This window comes from Argentina silus (genome assembly GCF_951799395.1).
Source record: "Argentina silus genome assembly, chromosome: 10".
In the NCBI taxonomy this organism is placed as follows: Eukaryota; Metazoa; Chordata; class Actinopteri; order Argentiniformes; family Argentinidae; genus Argentina; species Argentina silus.
Window position 1 is genome coordinate 16,074,277 of NC_139664.1, and position 24,368 is coordinate 16,098,644.

Here is a 24,368-nt window from a genome sequence, read left to right on the forward strand (position 1 = left end):
TTCATATTTTGATAAAGGAGGTATGACTAAAGTTCATAAGTTTACACCTGGTAAAGGAGACAGAGGACTCTGTTGACACCAGCCAGTGGCCTTACCCCTTTCACACATAATTCCTCGTCTTGTACATTTTTCGCCGTAATATTTCACTTAAGGCTGAAATTCCAACTGTAAAGCATCTGTACTTCTAACCAAGTGTAACAAAATGTTGGCAGTCGGTTAAAACAAGTACTCTTTCCATGGACGCCATGCTCTACTTAAACAGCCATTATATGCTTACCAGGTTTAGCTGGGATACTGTTGGGGATTGCATTAAAAGACTCCCACAGACACAGACCTGACATTACCGATGTAGTATTTCATAGTTTTTATAATTAGGATGAATTATGTAATCTCTTTCCTGGTAAAGAGAAAACCACAATGACTATTATATGTCTATGATTGGTGTCATTAGCCATTGAAGGAGGAATGTGGCCTGGATTTGACCGGCAATAAAAACCTGTGCTCCAGGTTGATGACGTCAGGGGGGCAACTATGCTAGCGGTCTGATGAGTAAAGACCACAAGTGACTACTGTATGCCAACACTGTATTGTTAGCCTGCTAAGACTGTTCCATTCCCTGCTAGTCCAGGTATGAGCCTGGGTTACACAGCACCCACCATCCTTCCTTTCTTTCTCTCTCTCTCTCTCTCTCTCTCCTTCTCTCTCTCTTTCCCTCCATCGTGTCAATGGAGAGACACATCTGTGCCCCCACCACAGAGGAGGTTTATTTGACTAGAAAATTACCCTCCCTGTGTTTAACATATCTCCCATATTGTCATCACCAAATATTTATTTGTAGAGGAGAGGACCTCTGAATGGCCGACATTCCTCTTCCTTTCGGAGCGTTTACAGAATGCCGCATATCCGAGGGGAGAGATGTGTTTATGAGAGTTTTTCACACAACGGCCTTCGTATTTATAATGCTCCTATGTGTGCTTCGAGTCAGCTCAATTTGGAGCGACTGTAGGTATGATTATGGTTACTTTCCAACACTAAGCTTGCCCCTTGTGTAAACTGAGCCTGAACACATTCCAGATTATGACCTATTCCTTTATCATTTCCTCTGAGGAAGGCACAAATGTAAATGTTTCATGTGATAATGTGGATCTGCGCCAGCTGGGTATTAAAAAAAAAAAGCAAAAAAAAAAAAGCATGGCTATCAGACATCAAAGTATCCAGGTTTTGCTTCGATGAATCTTAACAAGCTATAACCACGGTATTAGAGAAAGAAAAACACACGCTCGCTTCCCTTCTCCTCAATATTTACTCTCACAAATTCACATAGGATATGAGAGCAGAGAGAGCGCGGGCCTGCATTTCTGCAGGATGAGTGTGTGAGCGTGGCTGCAGAGTCCAGATGCTCCCGGATCGCAGCACCTTCCAGGCTGTGGTTAACTTAGGAACGCTGTCAGGGGGGCTGCAGTTTTCCATTCAGGTCTGTCCAGCCTCATATGTAGTGAATTTAAGGCAGGCTAGCGTGATGGGAAGCTCTGTGGGAATAGGGCTCTGCTAAGGGGGTGAGAGAAGACCACAGGACTAGAGACCTTGTGTGTGTGTGTGTGTGTGTGTGTGTGTGTGTGCGTGCGTGCGTGCGTGTGATGAGGCCTACAGACTGTAACAGTAGCCCTGAGACTTCCACTAGCACACAGGAACACTCAGAGAGGAGAGACAGCAGTCTGTCACTGCTCATTATAACAGATCTGTGTCAGAGCTCCCGCTGTGTCAGACTACTGTGCAGCTCCTCATCCACTCTGGAGAGGCCGGAGAGGTAGAGTTATCTGTGTAAACACACATTTGCATTTCTGGGAGTATAACCAGATATTGGAAACAACCTTAAATCCTTGACACCACAAGTACGAAATTAATTTAAAAAATACTGTAACTTTTTTGTTTGTGTGTATTTACCCATAATCTATTCATTTGGCTTGCATTCATTGGACGGTGACAGCTCACCGTTGAACTCTGACCAGTGTCACCCCCAGTTGACAGAGCGCAGCGGGGAAAGTATGAATAACAGGCCACAAGGGGGCAGTGATGTCACAAGGACTTGGCAGAGGTCAGCGAGGCATCCTCATTAAAGGCTGCTGTGTGAGGGAGAGGGAGGCCTCTGAGAACAATCCTGGATGTCAATAGCATATACAACTGTAAGTAGAGCAGGAAATAACACAAAAGATTAAGGCTGTCGAGTGTCAAACAAACGTGCTTAAAAATTGCCACAAGAGTAGCACTTTGGACCACCCAACTCTCACCTCTAACCGAAGAGTTCACAAATGTATTTCAATACAGATTCGAGACTGTATCACAAGTGACTGGGATGAATGCTTTTTAAATATAAGAAAAACAGAGAGAAATAAACGTGGAAATTATATTTCAAATATGTGAAATCTGTTCAAACTTGTTTATGTCTTGAAGGAGATTTCTGGTGAAAGAAATACAAACATCATGGTGAAAAATGAGAGCATTATCTCATTATTAAAATCACACACTCATACACTCACACACACACACACACAAACACGCTCTCTCTCTCGTTCTCTGTCTCTTTCACTCTCCCTCCCTCCCCTCCTCTCCCTCTCTCCTTCCCCTGTCTCTCTCGCTCTCTCTCTCTCTCTCTCTCTTCCCCTCTCTCTCTCTCTCTCTCTCTCTCTCTCTCGCTCTAATGGCCTCCCAGGCCCACATAAAACCACAACTCCCAGAGGGAGCCGCCCCGGTGTCTCCACACACTGACCCGTTTCCTAAACACCATGGGATATGTTACTGTTACGGCAGCCTGGGCATAAACAGGCTCAGTCGGGAGGGAAATGGGCTGTGCTATTGCTCCCGCCCGCCCAGCCGCCCGCCCGCCTGCCTAGGGCAGACCACAGGGATGAAGAGCCCAGTAGTAGAGCGTGTGCCAGGGCAGGCAGAGAGAGAGAGACACAGCCCAGCACTGCTATGCTATGGTGCTCCAAACCACAAGCCCATCAAACCCACCCAACGCTGCACAGTCATCAGACAGCACGGACAGTACAGTCCTCCGCTCTCCTCCTAGGGGACGTGTAAGGGTGGGACACGCATACGGGCCTGAGATATTGCATAAAACAGAAGGGAATACAGTATATCAAATGTATCATTAACAATAAACAGGGGGAAGGAAATAGGGCTTTGAAGAACTCAGTAGCAATTCATTTCCAATTTCCAAGTGAAATCCACTGTATGTAATTCCGGTAACTTGTAAAGTACCAACGAGGTCATTCTATAACGACATAAAAACCATCAAATTCCAGAAATCTTCTCTCGGCCTGAACGCAGCTCTTTTTCGTTCTCCTTAATTGTGTTTTCACTCACATTTTTGTGTCGCCGTTGAGTGCGCACTTCAAAAGCTGCTGGTAATTACTCAGAGGCATTAAAGTGACGACCGCATACAGCCAAGACGCCGCGCTCTTTTCAAGTTCCAAATGGTGTTTATTAAGCCGACGTTTCAACCTCAATTTCTTAGTGTCCATAAAGTGCAACGTTTTAACTCTGTGGCAGCGCCCTGCGGTGGTTATATATTAGTCACATTCTGTGTCCACCGCATCTTACCAGACCCCACTGGCTCTCTGCCTCCGTAGGGCACCTTCCCTGCAGTGTAAGCACCGACTGAACACTCCAGTACAGGCAATGGACACGGTTGAGATTCAGCACAATAAAACTGAGAAAGGTTTTATTCATCAAAGTACTTTGGACTGAACATACAGTACTGTACTAAACTGTCTGAAATAAGCGGGGTAGCTTGACTGTAAAGTTAATTGGACATTTGATTCGTATGATTTACTGCTTTGAAATGAAAAGCTACAGTGTACAGTACAGTACATATGCAGCACTGGCAGGTGCAGTGTATAATCATTAAGGGGAGAAAATATGCAATGTTCACACCTCACACTTGCGCTTGGAGGCACACCTCCCACGACTACGCCTCGGAATGATTTACATCAGTGCAACTGATCCCTGCACGTCCACATAAAAGCACAGTAAATGAGAAGACTGTAAAACCCCTTCCAAATAACTGCATTCTTGGTGAATAACTGTTGACCTCCCGCTGAGGATGAGAGGAAGAGGAGGAGGAGGAGGAGGAGGAGGAGGAGGGAGAGGAGGAGATGGAGAGATAAAAGGAGGGAGGGCTGTGGTGGAGTGGAGTGGAGGACCAAAGCAGAAAGAGCTGACTGTGTAGATTGGGCTTTGTGATTAAAGCCTGTCCTCGGTCGGTGGCGTGTCTGAGCTGTAAAAGAGAGCAGGCTGCTGGTAGTTCTCGGGGTTTATTAGTTAGGCCTGTGATCCTGGACCACCCCAGCCTGGGCCTGCTGCTGAGGCCTCATGGCACGGCCCATCAATTGTCCTGAACAGGGCCAAGCAGCACCAGCCTTACAGCACACATCTCTGACAGAGTTAAGAGAATACAATAGAGTTTCAACCTTAGATTCTCTTCTTTTTTTTAACGTATCTGGGTGAGCTGACCGTGATTACATTTTCTCTCAGAAAAAAGCCAGAGATATCTGAGAGACAGCAGCAGAAGTTAAGTCACCCTAAAGATAGGCCTTTAGATGAACATGAGTGTGTCGATCAGGGAAGGCTGGTGGAGGTAGACATCGGAGGACGGGCTCATTGTAATGCATGGAACAGAATGAGGAATTGCTTAACAATGAGCCCGACCTCCAATTTCTACCTCCTCCAGCCTCTACTGGTGTGGACATGCATCCCCACTGTGCCAGATGACGAGGATAGAATCTGAAAGGGAGAGGACAGCACACTTACTCTCAATGAAGCCACTTCATATATTATAAATGTTGACATCTTGTACTGATGAATGTTGCAAAATCGTATGGTGCTAATCGTAATTGTCCTGTGTCCCTGCTCCATTCAAACCGCATAAGTAATTCCATACCCCAGTGAGTTGCTAAGCCTTTAATTAAGAGATTTACTGATATTTTCCACACAAGAACACTTCACTCTTCTGTTGCTCCCAGTTAAAAAGTACATCACTTATAAATAAACGATGAGTGGGCCATACTGGGCTGTAGGGTACTACAGTATATGGTGCTGCGCTGTACTGTAAGGTTTGGTAAGAGCAGGTACACTAAAAAAAATCGAAATACTGTAAAGATAAGATAGTTAAATCAATGACCTTTATACAGGCCCCTATTGACATACAGTGTCTCTGGTTTCTTGTGGGGAAAACGGAAGCTGTCTGGCCCTGCTGTGCTGGCCGGGGGCCAATAGCATCACTGTGCTCAGGCACCAGAGGTGTCGACCAGCCAATGGAGTGTGAGTTACAGAGGCTGAGTGTCCGACTCCAGTACCCCGCTGCTCTGGGGCTTCCCTCCTCCCACTGGGGTCCAGGGGTCTAGAGCTAACCCCTCATTCACACCCAGGCCAGGGGCAGGGGGCTGTAGAGGCCCTCTGAACCTCCCTATCACACCTCCATCACCCCCCCCCCCCCCCACCCCCCCACCCCCCACATGCCCACACTTTCACCTCACCGCCTGCTGGGCAGGGGGGCAGCCTGTTGGATCTCATGATAAGGGCCTTTTCCTTTAAACTGCCCCAGGTCTCCTCTCTGGCCTCTCAGCGGCCGCGGAGGAAGCGACAGTGGAGGACCCTGATAGCAGAGCCTCTGCTCCCTGATAAGAGAGGTGTTAACAGCAGGGTGCGCTTGTCACCACGGGGCTCCTCCTGCCCTGATCTACCCTGCTCCAGGCCAGCCTGCTGGGCCACTCTGGGGCCTGGGCAGTAATCCCATCAGGTGGCCCAGTGACAGCCCAGCCTCCTTGAGCCCCTTCACGTCTGCTTCTTATCACACGGTCCACTCTGCTCGGCGGGGGGGGGGGGGGGGGGGCACAGGGGTCAGAGCGCTGACACCTTAATCAAGGGGCATTAAAGCCGCTTTAACCGGGGTGACAGAGCGGGGTGACGGGGCAACGGCGTCAGACTGGGGCCCCAGCGACAACTTTGACGCTGCATATACCCACACACACACACACACATACACACACACCAATGGTGGTGGGAGAGTGTCGGTCGTGATGGGCTTAGCGCAACGGGATGTTCTTCACAGGGTTCTCACACGTAGGCTTGCTCAGTCTCAGATGGGGCCTGTCTCATCCAGGCACGGCTCTCCAAATCAAAGAAGCAAGGGAGGAAAAAAAAAAACGGGGAAAAAAAAACGAGTGCGAGTTGTTTCTGTGACCTTCTAAGGCTGGGGGGAACTTCAAGAGAAAGCCTTTACAGCCAGCCACAGATCCAAGCTTTGAGATGGGACTCTTCTTCTCTGAGTTGTCACCACAACAAAACCGTTGGATTTGCGCACGTCTGCTCCGATACAACAAGCCTTTTTCCATTAGCCTTCTAATGATTTGTAACGGGCTGTTGTGATGGGATCTAGAAAGTATGTATGGTGCACCAAAGGGACAATGGCGCAGTGACAGCGCCTGATGATCCATCAAACAAAACAATACAATTAAACCATCATGTGTTAACTTTGGAATATAATATTTCTTAGATCAAAATCTCAGTTGAGGCCAAAATGTGTCATATATATATGAGTAATAAATATGAGTAACCAGGTTAAGTTAGACCAATACACATTCACTTTTACCGAAATGTGATTGTCGAACAGGGAGTGGCGCTTACAGAACAATAAGCATTGTCGGCAATCCTTGAGAGTGCAGAGAGGAGAGGGTGAGTGAGAGAGGCCACGTGATCCAATAGACGCTCTGCTCCCTGGCCTGCCGCTCCGCTGAATGCATCCCACATTTAGATAAGTCTTCTGTGAGGCGGCTAAGGCAGGATTTAGTGTCTGCACCTGGTCTGAGATCTTCTGCTTCTCCAAAAAACAGGCCTCAAAGTGACATTTTAAAAAAGAGCAGGCTCATTCGCCTGTCAATCAACATCCTTCCTTCCCTCCCATTATCCTAGTCCTTCATCCCCCCTTTTTCCTCCTCAAAGTCCCTGTCACACAGAATTGCTCTACAACTTTCTCCCTCCCTCCTTCTCCCTCCTTCTCCCCCTCCCCCCCCCCACCCCCCCCCACCCCCCCCCACCCTCTCTCTCCAGGGGCAGAATTGTTGCTGTAATGACTCTTAACGACTTCCCTGGCCGTAAGGGGTTGACTAAGGCTGTAGTACAGGCCTTCCTCCCAGCCCCTGGCCTGCGGCTGACTGACTGTGTGTATGTATGAGTGTTTGTGTTGTGTGTGTGTGTGTGTGTGTGTGTGTGTGTGTGTGTGTGTGTGTGTGTGTGTGTGTGTGTGTGTGTGTAGCTCTCAGGCTGGACTTGCTCTGCTCTGCTCTCATTCATCACTCCCAGATTTAGTACACAGTCCCAGAGACTTCTTCCAGACGGGGGCCACTGCTACTGACCAACAACAAGGCCAGAGTAGACCCATCTGCACCAGTTTATCCTGCCTCTCTCCCCCACACACCGTTTAGGGAGCAGGGAGCACTAAGTGTCCCCCCGGCTTTCATCTCGCCCTCAATCAGATAAAACAGGCAAATTAGCTGCCTGCTTGTTACTCGCCAATGCACCTCCTAATTCAAGAGGTTTCACACTTTTTTTTTCTTTTCTTTTTTTTTGTCAACAGTGAAGAATGTGCCGGGGTCTTATCGGGGGGGCCATCTTGACACCAGAACCCCACAGCCATGTCTGTGCCCCCTCAGCCCCTAGTTCACATCACTCACAGGCAGTCAGAGCTCCCACCTCGCCTGCATGTGCTACAGCAGCAGCCTTGGTATGTCAGAGGCCTTGACTGTCTCTCTCCCAGCATACCGGAGTCACAACTTAATTATGTTGTCAAAAAGGGCCGTGACAGGGAGGCCCAAAGGTGCGAGGCCCTGGAGCAAGCCTGGACCTCAGGTGAGCGGCGCAACCCCAGAGAGGTGTGCCTGACACCCCCAGTCACACTGACGACCAACCCCACCCACACAGGCAGGCAGGCTCTCTCTCCGACGGCTCAGGCAGGAACTCTAACACCGTAGGCACAGATACACATTAACCACAGCTTTCAAAACACCAGATCGCGTTACGGAGTCAAATGTTTTCCTTATTAATTCCAGTAATGACCAGAACACTTAGGCTTCTCTCCTGCTGATTTCATAAATAGATATGATGTCAAACAAGACGCTCATGACTCATGGCATAATGACACCCTTTGGTTTTGACTATGCTACTTTTATGCCTTATTGCTTATGAAAACAAAAAAACTCTCCCAGAAAAACAGGCGACTGAGCTGAAAGGCACCAGATAATGGCTCCAGCGATGAGGTTATTGATAAAAAAACACATCAGGAAATCAGGGATAAATCAGAGGTGGAGAAAACGGAGAGAGTTTAAACTCCGGCAGTGAGAGGGGCCAGGTCAGTGAGAGGAGGAGATCAAGTGAAAGAGGTCATAAAGTGAGAAGAGGATGGCCGGTCATGGCCTGTCTACGCCTACAGACACAAGCAGGCTCGGGTTTCCAGGGGAGGGAGCTCCAGAGAGGGGAACAGGGTGCACTCCAGGCCCATGTGCCCGTAACTCTCCCTGGGCTGGAGTCTCTGTCGGAGGGGAGGGGAGGGGGGGGGGGGGGGGGGTTGGGGGCTCCTGGATGTAGCTCCCCCTATTCACCTCCCTAGTCTGCGGCCCTCACCTCCCTAGTCTGCTCCCATCAGCAGGCTCCATTAACATTCCTGGCCCACCTGGGTGTGTGTGTGTGTGTGTGGCGTTTAAGAGGGGCGAAGGGAGTAGGGGAGAGGGCAGGGTCAGCAGGGCACAGCTAGGGTCTGGGCTCAGCCTGTTTACACCACTGAAGGGTAGAGTAGCCCACTAAATCACTCTCTAATACTGCCTCTGCTGGGTCTGCTGCTGGCACGGCCTTAGCCTCCACTGCTGTGTGTGTGTGTGTGTGTGTGTGTGTGTGTGGCTAGCACATGCATTAGCGTGCCATTCTCCTGGATTGTCCATTGACTGTAATTTGCGAGCCAGTTCCTGGTTAGTTAGTCAGTGGGTTGTGCTCAGGCCAGGGGGTCCCTGGGGACTATTCCCACTGCCACAGGTCAGTGGGAGAGAGCAGGCAGGATGAGGGAAGCCAGGCTGCCGGGGTCCCCTTCAACTGGCCATTAGTGCTCTGGACCTCAATCAAAGTGTGACAGGGGCCAGAGGACTGGAGAGAGGGGGGAAATAAATCTGGCCAGTGACTCACTCAATCTCTCCCTCTCTCTCTGTCTCTCTGCCTCTCTCTCTCTCTCTCTCTCTCTCTCTCTCTCTGTCTCCCCCTCCTCTCTCAGCTGTACCCTCAGCACCATTAGCCTCGCCACTGCTCCTCGCTATGCGACCCACAGCAGCTGAACTCACTTTTTATTGAGGGGGAATAAAACTGCAGGCAGACGTTATGTGTATACAATAATAAACAGGGCAGCCTAGGAGAGCAGGCAGGCAGACAGACAGAGAGCCTGTGCAGTGACTCCCCCCTCCCTGGCTAGCCTCTGTGTAGCCGGGGGTGAGTCTCCCTGTGGCACAGCCTGACTCATCCCTGGTAATACTGCGTGGCATGGGCTATAGGCTCTGGTGGCAATTAAGACGTCTGTCTACTCTGCCCTGCAGACCGCGGGGGGAAATCCCAGAGAGGTCCAAATGGCTTACAACTGTGTGGGATCGAGGGGTGGTGGGGAGAGCTGGGAGGGCTAAGCCAGGTGCAGCCCATTTTCGAAAATACCCAGATGAACGCTACTGATTCCTGGCAGGATGCAGGGGGTGGGGGGGATTGGGGGCTGAAGCAGCATCCCTGTCTGGCCTGTCTCTGTGGAAGAGACCTCATCTTCTCCCAGAAGGTGGTTTACCACACAGGACTTGTGGCCAGAGGGTTGCTGGGTAAAGACAGCAAAGCCTGTGACCTATGGGATCCACAAATAGGATGAATACAGTCGCTGTACAGTATGAGGGAATAACACCCAACATGGTACACCCTGAAATATATGAGGATAAAGACAACCAGATGATTGAGAAGTTTCCTAAGATTTGCTTGCAAGGCCTTGAAAATGTGTCTACAAAAAACATACAGTCGAACTGTACTTAGAAACCTAGCCTATACTGTATAAACATATCAATTAGGATATGGAAAATGTATGGCCCGGTAGGCAGAGGGGGGAAAAACGCTGTTGTTATGCCCTTGAAAGCACCTTTCACCTTGCCAAGTGTTGGGTCATACTTCATAAATACATTGCGAGCTGAAGTTTTTCATAATGTTTAGGTCAGACATATATTAGCAGAAAAAACAACGAGTAGGTAGAATCTAATAAGGCATGAAAGCACTCTTCTAGAACGCGAGTGACGTGATGGAACCATGATGAAGGAACCGTGATATAATACCGTTCTAAATGATGTGGAAAAAAGCAATAGCACAGAGAAGAGTGTGAATCATGATAGATTAGGCGCCATATTTTGATTAATACGTCGCGTCGTTCATAACTGCTGAAATGAGAGCAAAGAAGAAGTCAAATAAGCAAGAAGTTTGAGAAGCAAGGACTGATGAGGTCATTCATTTACAACGAGGTTTTTTTCTTCCCCTGGTGGTTATTCTAGAGAGAGAGTGTATGTTGACAAAGGTGTTAGGGATGGCCTTGGAGGTGAGACTATACATTGGCATCATCCGAAAACGCCCTCTACATCATCCTTGGTGTTCGTGTAATGAGTTAAAAGTGGAAGACTACCAAACACATTTCTATTTCAACACATTTAATCTAATTCTGCAAACATATGACAGAATCCCTGTAGACTAAACTGCAGCATTAATAGTCTTTATATGAAACTCACGCCTTATCCGCAAAGTGTTCCAGACATCCATCAGTGTTTAATCATATACTGCATAGTGACTTAGAAAACACATCGCATTCGCCAAGACTCCCTCTAGAAACATTGTATACTGTAAGTAAATGTTTGCTCTATTTAACTGGTGAAGGCTGAATGACGTGTAGGACTGACATATACAGTATTACATTCACAGCCATTAAAAAAGGTTGAGTTTCCCCAATCAACCTATATGAGATGGGTCAAATATGGCTGTGGAAGGTCAGTTAAAACAAGTTCTGTAACGTAACTGTGTGTGTGTGTGTGTGTGTGTGTGTGTGTGTGTTTATGTGTACGTGCACATGCTTGTGAGCGTGTGCTGAAAGGAGGACGCCACCAGTTCAACAAACCCAAGAGAACAAAAGATGTGTTGAAAAAGAGTATCAGGCCCAGCATTTAGAGACAAAAGAAAAAGCCAGACAAGAAGAAGAAAAAAACAACATATGAAGGCGAGGGAAGAGAAGAACACACGCAGACTGGGGGGGGGGGGAGAGAGAGAGAGAGAGAGAGAGAGAGAGAGAGAGAGAGAGAGAGAGAGAGAGAGAGAGAGAGACAAGGATTAAGAGTTAGAGCTCCTGGAAGAACATAAGAGGCACAGCATGAGAAGATGTATGGAGAGCTATGCCCCTTCTGGGCTACAGTACAGCAGGTTCCCTTAGAAGGTGTTTTTACCCCCTAACAGCTGCTCCATCGCTCATGACTGTACCTCTACTGCCACTTCTGGACTACGCTAGCTAAACTAGCTCTCCTCTAGACTGATAGGGGGGGCTGCTGGGAGTTGTGGTCAGATTCGGGTTGGAGAGCTTAAAAGCTGCCAATCACTCTGGCTGCTTTCCCTCCTCTCGGTTATTCATCGCAGCGTGTGTGTGGTTCTGGAGACGATGGAAACCTACTGACAAGGGACCGAGAAGATAAATGATGCCTCCCCGCACTCGAAATGAGCAGAATTACACAATTCACAGTCGGCGGTGGAGCCAGTTACAAAGGGGTGGATAACTACGTGACGACAGGGGAAAAGACTCGGCGAGTCATTCTTCAGTCTGTCTGTCACTCGGACAAATCTAGGCGGTTTTAGGAGAGAATGGCGGAGACAAAAAACCTCCACTTTGAATAACAGAGGTCACTGCGTACAGCGACAAAAGCCTTTCTCAATCCCCAACCCTAAGCCTATCCTTGTACTGTCTTTTGTTAGTCTGTGACCTTGTAATTAGTCCCTGGGATTGTTACAGAGTGTATGGAGTGCTCTCTCTCTTTCTCTATCTCCGTCTCTCTCTCTCTCTTTCTTTCTCTCTCTCTCTCTCTTTCTCTCTCTCTCCCTATTCTGTTCTCTGAGATGGGAGAATTCCTCGCTGGTACTGCAGTGTCACATTCCATCTTAGCGAGCCTCAGAGTCCCTGGTTCCTACTGGCCCCCGACCGCCCCACCATAATTAGGTTAATTAATTACAGCTTAACCAACTGTTCCAACTCCAACATTAATCCCACATCAGTATCAAAGAATTTCCAGAAAATACTTTCTTTCCACACACCCCCCGCGCCCTACACCCCACCCCGTCTTTTCAGCCCCCTTGAGTTTTGTGGGACACATTTAGCCCTCCGAGACGGAGTTGTCATATTTTTCCTCTCTTTTGAAGGGCTGATGTTGATGCGGCCGTACAAGTCTATGTGGAGCCGAGCTGTGCTCTGAGAAGCGGGGCGTGCTCACCGGAGGAGCCTGGGAAAGTGGGGTGGCGGCTGGGCTGTGAAGAAGCTAATGGGCTCTGGTCCCCTCCCACGCCCACCTTGTGTTTTCATATCTGCACTCAACCAGGGAGACACCTATTTGTTCCGCTACCAGCTCAGAACACTACCTGCTAGCGCTGTGCCGGCACATCTGAACTCTGGTCGGCTTAACGACACTGTTCATGGAACTGTATGAATCAGTAACCGTCCTCTAATATGAGACAGCGGCGGCCACATCTTGATCTTAGGTGGAACCACAGTAATGAGCGATGAGAGGCAATGATGCAGAGTTTCAAACCAGGGGCCATAATGTCATGTTATAAACACATAGCCACAAATGAGGAGCTGTGTTGTCGAGGCAAAGTGTGTAAATTGTTACACAAAAAGGAAATTATCCATAAATCTTACAGTACTATCAGCAAATGGACAAAATGTGCAATTATATTTTACCTAACCAATTCTAGCGAACAAAAGTCAGCTCTCCTTATCCCTTTATTCAAGAACACCTTTTTTAGTATGACAAGCCAGGGTGGAAATGTGAATATCGGGGGACAGTATCATGCTCATCAGCATTATGTCTGAACATACTCCCTCAAATTTGTGGGAATCAAACCCAAAGCCCCTGATTAAGTGATCTCGGGGAGCCAATTGTTTTGATTGAGCGCCGCGATGTTTGATCTGCCTGTCTGGAATGTGGCGACCTTTGATCCAATGACAACATTCAATTAGATAAGGTTAACAAAATTGACCTCCTTCTGCTACCCAGCCTTCCCTGGATAAAGTGTAAACAGTCGTTAAGCTACGTGGAAGGTCAGGGATTACCAGTGTACACTTGAATACCCAGTGAGCACGCATGCTCACAGACAACACTTGTGGTAAAGCAGCTTGAGAGACGCTGCCTCAACTTCTCAACTTTTTACATCTTTTTTTTTTTCTTCAACTGATGGATGAACATTGAAAAAATAAAACATCCAGCTGGCAAAGCACTTTGAGGAGAATGCAATGCCTCTTGCAAAGAGTTTAATTTATAATTACTCATTCTAATAACTCAGCGGTCACACGGCACTTGAAGAGTTAGTTAAGGCTCTTGAGTGGACTTACGTAAGGCGTTTGCTGAGTGTCCCTCTGACAAACATAAAAAATGAATTGCACCTTAGTGGGAAATGAATCTGGGTGCCCTGGGAATTACATTACACCCAGTAGCTGACAAGCAAGATCTCAATTTTCCAGCTGTTCAGTAGCCAAGGGTATGGCCCCCTTACAAGGAGAGAGAGAGAAGGCTTCATTTTCCCATGATTTAAAAAGGCATATAGTGTAGGGGGGAAATTAATAGCCCCAGAGAAAAGGCAGGAGATCACAGAAAGCCGGGCCATTTGTTTAAAAAAGAATAACTCAAGATAAGACGCCCTCCCCAAACTATTGCCCAAACATCAAAGCAGCACCGTAGAAGTAGAGCAGAAACTGTAGGATCACACCCACAGAGATAGGAGAGAATTCCCTCTCTTTCTCTCTCGGCTAAAAAAGAGCAATTTGCTCTAAAGCATATTAATGACTCCAATGAGCAGAGATTGGCTCTAGTTTCACATGGGGCCAATTATCTCAGCCTCGGTCTCACTCCCTCTCCTGACTAACGTTCATCCTTTAGATGAGAAGCAGCGGTGACCCAGAATGACCTGTGTTCACACTCGGAGGTTCCGTCCCCCCACCCTCCACTTGATAGCTGATGACAGTTATCTCCAGATAGCTCAGAGCGTGACCACTGCATCCCTTCAAGCAGCCACTGAGCCGTTTTAGAGAACAGACTGCGACTGCCTCCAGTCTAACCCTCTCCTCCTGCGTCCCCCCACACTTCACCACAGATTTAAGCACTGTGAGAGTGCCCTAAGTAGCCCAACAACTTCACACTTGAACAGCTCAAGTAATGGGCCATGATTGACCTGAATAGCCACGCTGGTTTCCCTTGGGTATGCTCTCTATGTGGCCTTTAATATATAATATGCTTAACACCCTCAAAGCTGTGCCACCTCCTTCCAAGAGTAAAGGAGGGTTAAAAAGACTATTACAAAAAAAACAACTGATAATGAAAACGAAAACATACATAGCAGTACAATGTGGGCTTTATGTTGGACTGAAGGCTAGCAGCAAGGTCAAGCACACACAGACAAGACATGTTGTTTACGTTACCCTGGGAGGGCTAGAGGATGGGGAAAATACTGTCTGCAGGCAGAGCTAACTGTCAATGCAGAGGATGCCACGTCTGTTAAAATGACTTCATCCCCCACTGAACACTGCTTATTTGGAGAGCAACAGGGGCGAGTACACCAAAAACAAAGGTGAAGCCAATGGCCTGCAGTGAGGATCGATCCCAAAGTGTAATAACGTCAGTTTGTGGTCTTCGACATGTCGAGGCGGCGTATAAGGAGCTGCCATTCACAATGAGAGACTGTAACCACAGTCGGACAGGGGAAATCACACGAGCAGCTTAAACACATCAAGTCGTCACAGACAAAGACAGACTGTTCCTTTAACAAACCCAGTGAGCACATGCTTATATTAAAAAAAAAAAAACACCATGATGGATGGATGTATGAAAGTACGGAGAGCCTTTGAAAGCTTCTAATGGAGACGGCTACCATGGGAGCCTCCAAATTCACACCCCATCCAGGGGTCTCAGCACGCCCATCCAGGGGTACAGTTTCAGGCTGGGAGGAGCGGGGCAGGGGGGCTGATGGAGGGGGACGCGAACCTCTTTAGGACGACAGCCCCCCCCCCCCGAGGCCAGATCAAACGAAGGCTCTAGCCCATTTCCACCTGCTCTCATTAGTCTCTGGGCCTATGGCTGAGGTACTGTAAGAACCCACCTGTCATCAACATCTACGGCCAGGCCCCTTCTCTCAACACACACACACACACACACACACACACACACACTCACACACTCACACACTCACACAGACACGATGGCACAGTACATATGCATACACGCAGAAAAACAAACACGCATGCAAACATACATACTCTCACACACACAAACACACACACACTCACACAGACATGATGGCACAGTACATATGGATACACGCAGAAAAACAAACACGCATGCAAACATACACACTCTCACTCACACAAACACAAAAGCTTTGCATAAATGCCAAAAATCATGCCTCAAAACATGCACATTCCCACACATCTGTCAAATGCCACAAACATCATCTATTGAACTAATAAATAACTAACGAACAGAAGATGTGCATAAATGTGTGATTCTGTGCACATGTGCATGCCTGTGAAATGGGTTGTCATCAACAAAAGGATCAAATCTTGCTGCAGCACTTTATGATCTTCCTGAAAGTGTTGACTAAGGTAGGCCACATGTACAGGCTGTAATCAAAATGCCATTTGAAAAGAGTGTACATAACACCATAGGAGATGTAATCAAACGTTGTGCTTCTTCTGCAACAGTGTGTAAACACCAGCAAAACTCTGAAACATTGTATTCCCATCTGTTTCATGTAAGGCCAATAACCTGAGAAAACAGGTTTAAAAGTAATTAGGAGCCTAAATATATTTAGTATTACAGCACTCAGCATTCTCTAAGGATTGATTCCTCGTAGTTTTCATAATCCTTCTCAATATATTTAAATTAAGATTAAAGATCACTTTGTTCCAGTATTCCCATAGCTCACTGAGTATGGTAAAGAGATCAAAACTGGGGGCTTTATATGGAACATCTTTAACATTTGCTCTGCTCTGTGCGTTTGATTAAATGTAGCATTTTGAAATCCCAGAGTTCTGAGAAAAGCATAAATCATTGTCTCACAGCTGTTGGCGTGCCTGGGGAAAACACATGCAGTCTCTCTCTCTCTCTCTCTCTCTCTCTCCCTCTCCCTATGATCATAAAGCCCACCCGACCCGTCCCGTCCCCCCGTCCCCCCTCCAGAGATGCTCGGGGAACACCTGCAGCCTGGCAGTCTGCCCTGGGGTTCACCACGGCCTGCTGAACCTGACTCCTCACACGCCCCCTGCCCTCCACTCCCCCGCTCCGTAGGAGGGGCCCCTAGTGCTTAGTCCTCACCCATCTACATCTAACCCTGACAGGCCAACAAGCCACTGTCCAAAACGACTGCACCCTGTTTACTGCAGCATGACATCCGTCTGGCTCTCAGCTCAGCCCATGTGGCTGACCTGTGCTCCTGGCTCGGCCGTGCCAGAGATGGGAACAGCTCACTCTCGCTCTCTTTCTTCTCCACTGCTGGGATTGCTTGGCCCAGCTACTGCCCATGGACTCCCCTTCATCCACATCCCAATGTCTTTTTAATCACAGCATTGATTTCTCATTTTTCATTGTGTCATAACACAAAACGCACATATGAATCATGTTTTGTTCTTGTAAAAAAAAAAAAAAAAAATACAAATGAAAGAAAAGGAGTTGGCCAAAATGTTTCTCTGACTGCCAAAAAATCTTATCGTGGCAGACCCATCTGGAACGACCGCTCAATTAGAAGAACTCATCTGGGACCATCACATTGTATTGCAAAGGGTTAACATTGAATATGAAATTATTATATGCATTTGGACCCATAAAAGAGGACATTTTAAAGCTGTGACCCTCAGTTCTTTTTGCGATACATCCAACGCCTTTAATTGTGTTTAATTTATTAGAATGTTCCAACCTCAACTCCATTAAATGAAAACAGATTGGTCTGGATCAACAGGAGTTCTGCAAGTGTAGACTCCCATTTTCTAAGTAAATTGGAATTCGGTTTTAATTCACTGGTAAACAATTAGACACAAAACAGATGTAGATGGACGGATTCAAAGGCAGCCCATCTGCATAAGAAAAAAAACGTTTGCAAGAGAGATTAGGACACGTGTTGAGGCTGCATTAAAAAACTAGATTAGCCTACATTGTGAATTATTTATTGTCATTTCAAGGCAATTAAACTTTACAATTCGTATAGTGCCTTGAGGTTGTGTTAAAAAAGTAAAGGAACCAAACAGCCTGTCAAAGCAAGCAGCCAGATGTACAGTGCCTTCGGAAAGTATTCAGACCCCTTCACTTTTTCCACATTTTGTTGTGTTATAGACTCAATTTTAAGTGGATTAAATTAAAATAATCCACATCGCAAATGGTCTGAATACTTATGTACATCAGGTATTTTATTTCAATTTTAATAAATTTACTGAAATTTCTAAAAACCTGTTTTTGCTTTGTCATTCAGGGGTATTGTGTGTGGATTAAAATTCTTTTAATTTAATCCATTTTACATTGAGTTTATAACACAACAAAATGAGGAAAAAGTGAAGGGGTCTGTATACTTTCCGAAGGCACTATACACATAAGCATTTCTTGGAGGCATCAATATAAAAAAAAATACTAGAAAACTGCCAACTTAACCTCTGCAAGAATAGAACTGTGGAGGATCTGGGACAGATGGATGTTGGGGGTTATTACGGGCCGTGGTATTTCCAGAGGTTGTCAGAACCATTAAGGAATGAGACTATGCAGGATTAGAGGAACACGATCAGCGGGGAAACATTGATAGATTGGATCCCTTCAATTTACATGTAAAATCAACTATGCTGACATTTATTCACATGCTGTACATATGTACAGTACAGTACACACACACACATTACCACTGATCAGTTATCTTTTCTTAAATAAATGTTTTGTATTGAGAAAACAAACCCCAATAGAGTACTTCCTGTCTTAATATTTCCATTAAATTGCATCCTACAAAAACCAGAAGCTACTGCAGGGATCAGATGTAAAATAGAATATAAAACCTGATTGTGGCTTATTATATCTAATGTCTTCAGTATGTCGTTGGTGAAGAGTCTTGCCTTTAGTTCATTCTTACAACTAATGTATAATGATCACATTTTAAAGACTTGCTTAAATAGAAACAACAGAGCCACATGGGAAAAATAAAATGCGTTTGATGCCTGAGCCAAGTGCTCCAATGATTCAGAAATGTCATGATCACAAATGGTGAACTCGGAGCATGCCCCTGGGAGCAGAGCAGGGTGCAGCCCGTTTAGAATACTACTATTCCACCTTTCATCTCTGCGAAAGCGAGGCATCGCATTCATCATTCCATTAACACTGCACTAACGGGGTCTCGCCACCCCTCTGAGACACTTGGGCTGCTCCGGAACTTTTATTCAAGGCTGAAAAACCTCCCTCTAAAAAAAAAGGTGCGAGTTTGACTCGGTCAGCTCCTTCATCACGAGCCTGTCTGACAGACACACACAAAGAGAAGTGTTCCGGCACGGTTTTGAATTGATCCTGTCACCTCCTGCCCTCTTCCCGTTCATATTGACAGGTGTAATGGAGATTAAAGAAAGGCTGTTGGCAGAAATACTGTGTGTGTTCTCATGCTATTCGTCTGATGTGCTCTCCCTCGATTAACGGCCAGGCCCGGTGACGTGCAGCTCTGGTCGGATACGTAAGGGCCTGGTCAACGGCTGCAGGAGGTCTCCTCTCCAGAGGGAGAAAGGGAGAGGGGAGGAGAGGGGGAGAAAGAGATAGAGAGGGGGGGGGGGGACAGAGAGAGAGAGAGCAAAGAGGAAAGGCCTCTACTTTTCCACATCTGCTGGAGATATATCCTCGGCTTCTGGGACCCATCTCCGCCCGCCTCGCTTACACTGTCCTCTGTTTTGTGTTCGGATCAGGTTTTAATATTCAAAAATATGTACCGCATTTATGAGGCAATGCTTTGCTGAAATAATATGCACTCTAAATCAAAGTAATAGTCTACTGAGCACTAAATACAATTTACTGTTCCTTAAAATGTCTATCTTTGTCTATGGGGCAATAATGGAGGCTCAGTGTCAGAAATACAATGTTCCATTTAAAATTTACATTCAGATCATTACAACTTTCAGAAAATATTATCAATGACTACTCATGCATTAATCATAGCGTGACTATTACTGTACTTTTGGGCTGTCTTGGGTATTGTTGACTGAATGTGGTATATCCTCCTTTACAACATAGTAACACTACAGTGATTGACTGAGTGACATTCAATAGAGATGAAATTCCTGGTTTGGGTTAACCTCACAAATCCCTCAATTTAAACGCTCTTATCATTTTACCTCAGCAAAGACCTTTAGCTCGGAGTCCAAACTGAAGCGAGCTCCAGCTCACCAGTGACATGTTTAGTGCCCTGCAGGCCCAAGTGATTCAAGGCCCAGCTTTGGAGTTTAAGTCAAGGCCACACAATGAATCTCTGTGGCCTGTATTAAAAGTGATGTACAGTTCGGCTCTGAAGACAACTTAGACTAATACTTGAGGGATATTGTTTTTCATGTGGTCTCAGCTTCTCCTGTATCTATCGTTAGCCAGGAGAAACGTCCCAGAGTGCACTTGAGACGAGCGTTTTTGGGGTATTTTAGAGACTCGCAGCGAAGGATACGAGAGCATGGATGTCAAGTACATCTTTTTCCAGGGACATCAATCTTCGCTCCCGCGCCCTGCGGGATTCCCTGGGATTCTCTGGTTAGGAGTGCCGGCCTGTCAGGCCTGGAGATCCGGATACGTGGAGAGTGTGATGACATCCTGATATTCATGACCTCACTCGAGGAGAAGACTAAACGGGGCAGGCTAAGAACTCAGAGAGAACTCAGGGGGAGAGGACAAAAACAGTCTCTATGGAGAGGCTCCACTGTAGCGTACCTGGCCCCCCTGGCTGTTGGAATGAGATCTATTGGGCAGCTTCACGTATTAGGTCACGATTAAGCCAGTGCATGGGTATTCATTCCTTCATTTCTATGATGACTTGGCCGTTCAAAACGCTGACTCATCTGACTAAAAAAAACAACTCTGACTATAAAAAATACATTCTTACTCGCACACTTCACGTCTATGCTTGCTCTATGTTGACTTGGAAAAGTGTTACTTACTGAGGTGTTTTCAGGGAGACATTTCAAATACCTCTTGACAGGTGAAAGAGGAATTTACAAGATTCCGAAGGAAACTAAGAGATCCCTTTAACGGTGGCGTGTCTTTTCCAGCAGCACATTTGTGAACCGCGTCCTCCCGGGCTCTGAGGAGAGCACTAAAAAGCAACCGGACACTCGGCTGTGTGTCTGCTCCTCGCTCCACACTGCACACATAAAGCAGCATGGGAGCGCTACGGGCTACACACTGGCCCCAAGCTCATAGCCTCTCTGCTGCCGTCCTTCAGATGGGACGTCCCACTGAGGTCTGAGACTCTCCGTTGCCCCTCTGTCAGAGCTCCCGCTGTTCATTTAAACCCGTAGGCTCCATCCCCTGATGCCCTCACCCACGCATGCACTGAATGACAATAGCACAAAGAGCACCAGACAGACACGGTCAAGGGACATACGTTACAATATTGTGTATGTAAGTTCAGCCTTGGACAGTGCGGTCATAAAGTGGTAAGTCACAGTAAGTGCTGACAGTGAATAACTGTTGCCTAGAGAACACACATGCTGCGTGTAAAATGTCATCAAGTTGCCAATAACACTTCAAGGAAAACAGAGTGGAAAACACTTATCGACTGAGCTAAACAAACAAATGGAAAAAGACACTATGACAGTATGCATTAGGAAGAAATAACAACCTTCATATACCAAGCTCCATATGAAGTCATTGATCTTGACAGATGTGTACTGGCACCTTCGGCAGGAAGTGACATCACTTTTAGGAGCTATTTCCTTAGGATCTTCCCACACTGAAGCTGGGGGGCTTATGAATATATACAGTACTGCACTGGGATTCCTGTTGTGACAGATGGGTTCAAACCCGAGTCTCCCACGTACTGTAGAAGAGCCAAGTGTCTACCGTTAGACCTATAGGACGACACTTGAGTTCGCATGTCTCAGACGGCTACCCCCCCTGGTCAGTTGGCATGTCTCAGACGGCTACCCCCCCTGGTCAGTTGGCATGTCTCAGACGGCTACCCCCCCTGGTCAGTTGGCATGTCTCAGAAGGCTATCCCCCTGGTCAGTTGGCATGTCTCAGACGGCTACCCCCCCTGGTCAGTTGGCATGTCTCAGACGGCTACCTCCCCCTGGTCAGTTGGCATGTCTCAGACGGCTACCCCCCCATGTCAGTTGATTCCAAATCGCCTCGCTACACTAGGGGCCAGTCTTACCTGAGTTGCGGCAGTCGTCTCCCTGCTGGGGCACCTGGACAGAGAAGGCCAGCAGGTCTGGGGCCAGGAGAGACTCAGGCTTGCGGATCTCGTTCAGCCAGCGGCTCTGGTGGAGCTCCTTGGTGTCGGACGGGCCCTGGATCAGAGGCACCAGCTTCTCCTTCACCCCCTCTGCTGCTCCTACACAGGGAAGAGACCGGGACAATGCAACATCTCTGGAGGGAACTCACTTAACAATGCACCTACCCATTATAGGCCATTATAGTAAGTACAGTACAGTACCTGCTTCACTGTGCTCTATAGTACAACTATGATATTGAGTTCATTGAGTGAAAATGAATCAATTGTCTTCCAAATATCAGAGAGGTGGCCATCATCTCAATGACAGTGCCCCTTATTTTTTTTGTTAGAGACGAAACACAGAAATTAAAGATTTGGACAGAAAGTGAGAGAGAGAGTGAGTGAGTGTGCATAAAAAAAAGTAAAGAAGAGTCTAGTATAGGCGGGCTCTCTCCTACACAGGCAGTAAAGTTTAACAGGGCACAGCTGCACACACCTGGGGTCCTGGCGCACACTTTTACAGCTCCCACGGTTCCAGAGGCGCATTTCACCGTCGCCCTGCTGCAGAACTTCAGCTCCACGTTCTGGATGGAGCCCTCGAGAGTCGGCGACGGGCTCTGAGATTTCACACCTAATAAAAAAAACAAACCGAAAATGAAGTGTACTCCGGCATGTTTAAACACTCTTGCTGCTGCTTTGTTAAACACTTGATTGGCCTTTAATTGTTCTTGACCCACATCCCCCATGACTCTCACACACACAGCCCTGTGAGCCCAGGTGCACTCTCACACCTACGCCGGGGTAGTAGCGTGTTGTACGCGTCTGTTAAATGCGAACTGAGGGGGAATGGTGGATATGCCCTTTAGTTCCAGGGTGAAGCAGGGAGAGGCTGATGATGAATCTGTAACCAGGGGTGGATTCCAGTTGCTATCCTTTCCCAAGAAGACCTCACCACACTGACATCATTATCTAAATGCTTGTAAAAGCTTTGTTACAAGTTCGTACTTACTACAGTAAGTAAATCAAAACAGCTACTAGAATTTGCTAATACAGTAGCTTGTATATACAAATGTATGAATTTCCAATCAGATATATAAATAAAAGGAACGAAGAAATGTAAATATTGGTTCCATCTGTCATCAGCATATTCCTCAGGTGCTTATGCTCCCGGAGTGTCTTCTCCTGGCCTGAGATATGGTTACACAGTAAATGAGTTTCCTCATATATTTATTTATCTGTGTGTATGCACAGGCAGGGCCAGGAGACACAGAGGGTGGCTCTTTTATTTGATCATATTTTTCATCCTGCTGGATAGCATCCATAAAAACATTTAGAGGATAATGTTGTGCTCCTGGATGCTCGACAAAAAAGGAAATCACAATTTCATAGCCTTACCGTTTCGACAAGATGGCCAAAGAGGATTACAAAACTTGTCAAACACTCACGCCTAAGACCCTTTATCTGAATTAATTGATATCAAGCCACTACAAAATCTCCTACTTCATACAGTAAGCTGTGCTATCATGATGCATTACATCTTTACCGACAGTTTATGGAAAAGGACATATCTTTGAGTCCAACTAAAGACACTAATTAAAGGTAACTAATATAAATCTGTGTTAAGCTCATTATTAAACCGCCAAGTCTTTCTGACACCAGGGTTCCTCTCTAACTCCTGACTCCAACCACAGTGATAACCCCTTCTGAATGGCAGGCTAAGGCAGCATGGAACAACTCCCTTGCCTGCCATCTTTCCGAGGGGAGAGACTGTTTTTACTGCAGCAAGGGGGATTACACACAGAGCATTATAATATGTCAATGTTATTTCTATGGTGAAAGGAGATTTCAAACACATAACAGGGGTGGGGAGTTGTATGGGTTGATTGGTAAAAGATACTGTGAGGTTTTGAGCTTTTGAAAGGCAAGCTTTGCCAAACCTCCGAGAGAGAGAGAGAGGGAATTCATCCAATGCATGCACATTCTTCCAGCGAGCTGGCACTGTCCGAGGAATCACATAAACCTCTTACATCACCTGTTCCAATAAGGCTTTATTTTTCATATGCTTTCCGTCATAGAGACACAAGATTTCATTTCCTACAAGTGTCCTGAGAAGTCCTGAATCTGGGCTGAATCTACAGTTACCCGGTGGTGTTTTCAACAGCGGTAGCCCAGGAAATGGGTTGTTGTCTTCTCTTTTGTGACTGAAGAAGGCATGGAAAGTATTTCATGGGGGTGGGGGGAGGGGTGGTGGGATATACAAAATGCTAATAAATAACAGCGATCAATATTGAATTAATAAAGCAGACAAGAGCGCTGCCAGAGAGGGGTTTGAACACCACCACGCTTTCTGGAAGCACTCCAGTTCATTATTCTGTAACAGTCTCTGGAGCCGCTCCAGATTTGTACTGTTTAAAAAGGCTCAGGAAATCGAGGCAGGTCAGACATCCAGCCCCCTTGCTTCTCTCAGCCCCTCCATCTGCTCTGAGGGATCATAGTGGTGCAGAGAGAAAGACAGAGAGACCCCTACAACTTAACTTCCAACGACTCTGCCCTTTTAGAGAGAGCAGGCGACTTGTGTCGTTACA

The 24,368-nt window shown here is 46.8% G+C and overlaps 1 protein-coding gene across 2 annotated transcripts in view; it reads right to left on the reverse strand.

Moving 5' to 3' along the window:
• Window positions 1–24,368, reverse strand: part of vps13b (vacuolar protein sorting 13 homolog B) — a 244,524-nt gene that overhangs the window by 152,650 nt on the left and 67,506 nt on the right. For both annotated transcript variants that reach the window (XM_083678431.1, XM_083678430.1), the window contains exons 18-19: window positions 22,280–22,414; window positions 21,724–21,903 (exon numbers count right to left, since the gene is read on the reverse strand). In XM_083678431.1, coding sequence (XP_083534557.1) covers window positions 21,724–21,903; window positions 22,280–22,414 — 315 coding nt within the window. The remainder of the gene's footprint in view (window positions 1–21,723; window positions 21,904–22,279; window positions 22,415–24,368) is intronic.